This window comes from Frankliniella occidentalis, unplaced genomic scaffold, assembly GCF_000697945.3.
Source record: "Frankliniella occidentalis isolate FOCC.00 unplaced genomic scaffold, Focc_3.1 Scaffold10, whole genome shotgun sequence".
Lineage (NCBI taxonomy): Eukaryota > Metazoa > Arthropoda > Insecta > Thysanoptera > Thripidae > Frankliniella > Frankliniella occidentalis.
Genome location: NW_026267140.1, coordinates 1895002 through 1899935, shown reverse-complemented (window position 1 = coordinate 1899935; position 4934 = coordinate 1895002). Strand labels below are relative to the sequence as shown.

The 4934-nt window shown below is 65.7% G+C and overlaps 1 protein-coding gene across 5 annotated transcripts in view; it reads left to right on the top strand.

Moving 5' to 3' along the window:
* Positions 1-4934, top strand: part of LOC113209796 (PR domain zinc finger protein 1) — a 39590-nt gene that overhangs the window by 11116 nt on the left and 23540 nt on the right. For 2 of the 5 annotated variants that reach the window (XM_052277378.1, XM_026427493.2), the window contains exon 1: positions 1181-1491. The exons of 1 other annotated variant lie outside the window; for it this stretch is intronic. In XM_052277378.1, coding sequence (XP_052133338.1) covers positions 1342-1491 — 150 coding nt within the window. In that variant the 5' untranslated portion in view covers positions 1181-1341. Of the gene's footprint in view, positions 1-1180; positions 1492-1901; positions 3270-4934 lie in introns of those variants that run through there. 2 more of the 5 variants (XM_052277379.1, XM_052277381.1) reach the window with 2 other exon arrangements.

The window sequence follows — 4934 nt, the reverse complement described above, 5'->3', positions numbered from 1 at the left end:
GCCCCACTCCGCTGGCCGGGCCTGGCGCGCGCGGACCGCCTGTGGACGGCGGGATAGACCGGCCAACACGCTCGGCTGCACGGCGGGATGCCTACCGCGGGCCCCCTGTCCCTCTCTCTCTCTCTCTCTTAGCAGCGCTCCGTCTCTTTCCGCTGCGCTGAGGCAGCTGAGGCGGGCGGCACGTTGCAGCCCATGTGCGCGCCGCGGCCGGTCGTGCTCTCTTTGCTGGCCGCGCTGTCGGCTGCACTGCTACTGCTATGTGCAGCTCTTCCTCTCTGTTCCGATCGGCTTCACTCTGCCGATCTCTCCCCCTCCCTCCCCCACCCCCTCTCCCTCTCGCTTCTCTTTAAATACACACCTCTCTCCCTCCCCCTCCCTGCACTCTCGCTCTGCGGGCGGAGCGAGTCGCGTCCTTGGGTCTGGCACGGCAACTGATAAGCGGATGCTGCTGTGATGTAAGCCGCGCTGCATGGCATGCACCGCCGGCACGCCGATGAGCCACGACCCGAACGACCTCCTACGCAGCTGCACGCAACTGTAGCGGACTCTTTGTATTATTTGTCCCATTCATTACCTCTCTTGTCATCTCCCCTTCTGTCTTACACAAACAAGGGGGACTATGCTGGACAGAGACAGACATCAAGCGATGGTGTTTCTCGCTTCCCCCCCCCCCTCCTCTTTCCGTACCGGACGTTGAATGCACGCTGCTCTTGACGATGGTGCGGCGACAAGGTCACTGCCAGAAGAAGGAGTCCACTGTGCGGTGCGAGTGCGCGTCGTGTTTACTTATGGCGGCACGTGGCGTGGCCGGGCTCACCGTGCCGCTGATTGTGATGCCCCCCCCCCCTACCTCTCCCCTCGAAAGCTGAAAGCGTCCGGCGCACCCCTCGCCGGCGCCACCCCCGGCCCGCCCCTGTAGTGCCCCCAGGCGCCGCTACTCCGCACTCCACAGGGCGCCGTGCCGCGACGCTACGCCGCGACGCCCGTGGCGTGCCGTGCAGCAGCAGCAGCAGCAGCGTTGCAGTTCGCGCGCCGCCCACCCGGTGTCGCTGGCGTGCACCCCCCCGTGCCGGCCGGGGGCGGGGCGGGGTGGGCGAGGGCGCTCGGCTCGGCCCTAGGAGAACCGCCGCACTCGTTGAGGCAGGTCAGGGATACAGGTTGCGCGCGGCGGAGCGGTCCGCCAGGAAGGAGCAGCAGCGCTCCAACACGCGTCGCGGCTCGGCTGCCCGGCGCGCTCCTGTCGCGACGCACGCCCAGCGCACGCCCGCGCTCACCCGCGCACGCCCGTGTACTCCCGCCGCCGGGACGGTCATGTAGGGTCCAGCGCGTCCCCTGCGCTGCATGCGACGCCCGTTCGACCTGGTGGCGGCTCGGGGCGCCGCCGGCACGGCCGACCCCGACCACCCCGTCTGCACCGCCGAAACGGCCGCCGACGCGCTCGACGCGCACCCGGGCTACCTCAGCGGGTACCCCGGCCCGCCGCCTCAACAGGTAGGTTCGCGACAGGTGCGCCGCCGCGGGCGAGCAGCGTCCCGGCCCCGGCGGCCCCCGCGTGCGCGCCAGTGTGTGTGGGCGTGTGTGTCCGCGCGTGTGTGGCGGGAGTGCTTGTGCTGCGCCGAGTCGCGCTGCACTCGTTGATTGTCGAGGACGGTCGGCATGCCATTTGTAATTGGGGGGGAGTGGAGGAGAGAGGCCTTGATGAGGGGTCGTAGGGGCCCCTGCCCCTCTTTCGGGCCCGGGCCCCCGCCGCCCCCCAGATGCGCGCGCGCCCCCCGCGCACGGCCGGTAGGTGGCGCACCCTGCCGACCAACCCCGGCAGTGCCGCTCTGCGCGTGAGCGCTTGCCTGGGCTGGCCTTCGCTCTGCTTCGCTCACAACTCGCGACGGGTATTTTGGTCGCGCGTCGTGGCGAAACAACCCCCTTTACAGGCGACGACACGCTGCCCCCGCGCTCCTGGAGGCAGCGAGCGTCTCTTGCACCCCGTCGAAAAGAGAGGCTATCCGTGCTGCTCCAGGCTCCCTCCGGCGGGGGGCATGTGCGGCGGGAGTCAACCGGAGCGGTAGTGGCCTTGGTCAGGAGCGGGCCGCCGCGGTCCTGGGCGCGCAGGTCAGCCGGCCGCGGACCTGGACAAGCCCCGTCATGGTGAGCTGCCGGGTCGGCCCGGCCCAGCCCCGAGGGTACGTCACCGCGATAGTCGAGTGACCTACTTAACATTTTCCGGTTGCGGGGGGCGGTAGCCGGCGGGCGCAGTGTTTGTGTCGTTTGTGTGTCGTTACGTCATGTGCATCGTATCTGGGGAAGCAGCCCGCGTTGTGCTTCTCTCAGCTCGTTTGCGGATGCCCTCGTATCTAAACGGGTCCGTGATATTGATTCACGAGACGCGAGTGAGACGGCCAGCTGCGGATGGTGTGCTAGGCCCCCGCGGGGTACTGTGGGGCCCGGGCCCCGTCCCTCCGCGCCTCGCCGCGCCGGCAAGCGAAAGGGGCCGCCCCTGTGGGTCCCAGCCGCCCCGCCGCGCCCCGGCCCGCCCCGGCCCGCCCCAGGCCCGCGCCCCGCCTCGACACCGCGTCCACTAGCTCCTGTTCCGTCTCAGAACCGAAAGTGAGCGCGCCGCGTCGCGTCGCCTGGCGTCTGCGGATCTGCGTTCGTCCGATCGCGGGTGGAAGCACGGGAGCGTCCAGCCCTATCGTGTCTTTGCCGTGTCCTGCCGTGCCCGGCCCTGCCCGGCCCTGCTCTGCCGTGGCCTGGCGTGCCCTGCCCCGCTGTGCCCTACCCTGCCCCGCCGTGCCCTACCCTGCCCAGCCCTTCGCCCGCGCCCCTACCCGCTCGGGCCGCTGGCGCTCGCTCCGCTCAGTTGGGGGTCGCGCCCGTTCCGGTCCGGCGAGTCCCTCTTTCCTCGCTCGCGGGTCCAACTCGGTGCATCGCCAAGAAGTGGAGCCCCGTGCACGGGTATGGTTGTGCAACGGGCCCCGTAATTATAGACAAGGGTAGCGGTGGCCGTGCCGCACCGCGTCGCGCGCCCTCCCCGCGCCAAGCGTTTGGAGCGCGTAGGTGGCTCCCGAAACAAGATGGCGGCCGCCGCGACCCCCGCGCCCGACGCTCGGGCCTGACGACTGCAACGTCCTGCTCGCGGCCAGTGCCGCCCCGCTGCGAGGACGGCGTCCAGGACGGCGTCCAGGGCGTCGGTGCTCGTCATGACGCCCGGGCCGGGACAGGGCGTCATCCTGCCCGTGCCCCGGGACCACCGGGATGCCGTCGTGCAAACGAGAGTAAGTAGGCGGCCTGCTCCTTGCAGACTTTTGCGTCGTGGACGGCGCTAGACCCTCAAGAACGGTCGTGAGCTACCGGGCTTGAGGCGACCTGGTTCGTCTGAATTTGTGTTGTTTATTTTGCCAACGACAAACGCCGTGCCGAGTGTTTTGCGCTAGGGCCTAACGGACCCCAGCGATACAAAATGGCGGCCGCAGGGGTTGGTTGGCTGCGAGCGACCTTGAAATCAGCGTCTGTAGAAGCGATAGAAAAATGCGTCCTGTTTCGTTTTTCGGCCTTCGAGGTGTGTGTTTCGTGTCGACGGTGAAGTATGAAGGCGCAGCCATTTTGCCGACGTGGGGTTGAGCGCACATTGCGCGCTTGAACGCAACCTGTTTCAAGTCGGTAAGCGCAGGCCTGGTGCGCACCACAACGCCCCCGGTTCTTTCACCATAACCTAGACAATGAACTTAGTGTTACCAGGACGCTACGTAGTACTACTGCCCCTATTTTCGGATCTTGCCTGCTGCGAACGTGTTTTCAAGCCGCCAAGCAATGGGTTCTACCCCGTTGACTCATTTTTCCTCAGATGAGGTTTACATGGGGCTTTTCGCATTTGCTTCCCTGTTGCTTTTTGCGGGTGGGCGAAGTGGCTGTTCAGGAATGGACAAGAAGTAGGTCAAAATTTATCTGATACCTGTTTTAAATTTTAGTCGATATCCAACAAATTTAACTATATACAATTATTTTCTATTACTTTTTTGCCGCTCAGTGCAAAAAATTTAGCTAGCTAAGTGGCATTAGCTAACTCAGTTTCTGGGCAGCAACAAAATTCTCTGGAGTGGTGCTTGTGTTAAACAAATAAGACGGTACGCGAAGTTATTGCATACAAAATACGCAGTATTTTCCGGTCTAGCCTGCCTCGCTCGCCTCCCTCCCCAGCCTCTATCTGTCTGTATCATGCGTGATCTTTGTCGCTCTTTTGTTTACCTTGGAGCTCGCAGGCCGGGACGCGCGCCCCCCACGGAGGCACAGGTCGCCGTTAGTTTGGACCACAAACATGGCGAGTGCGCTGATAGGGGGGCGCGAGTACCGCCGTGAGCTTGTATGTGTATTACATAAGCTGCACCGCCCCGCCCCGCCCGTCCGTCGCGTCCTCTCTGTCACGCTCCTCTCCCGCCACGCCCCGCCACGCCCCGCCACGCCACGCTGCAGCCGCACGGCGGCGGCGGCAGGCCGGTCGCGCACAGTACTGTACTGAGTGCAGTTCAAACAGAGAGCCGAGTGCTGGCTAAAATTAAGCGCCAAGGTTACTTGCGCTGCCGTGGCTGGTGCTGCAGCGGCGGCGACCGCGGCGGCCGCTTTGGCAGCTGCATCATCACCAGCTGCGACTGCAGCTGCAAGCTGCCCGGCAGAGAGGGCCTAATGATGAATAGGTGTGTGCGTGCGTGGGCAGCCAGAGAGGACATTGGGGGGGCTTTGCTGTTGGGCCCCGTTTGTCACCAGGACACGAAAGCCTCCCTTTGTAGCGTCCTCGCTGATCCTCTTCGTCCTCGTCTCGCTCCTCATCGACGTCCTCCCCGTCCTCTTCCTGCCGCCTCCTCGACCGCGGCCCTGCCGCTGCCCAGCCTTGAGTCGTCGTGTCGCCGGCGGGGCCCAAGTTATGGTCCGGCCGGGGGGGGGGG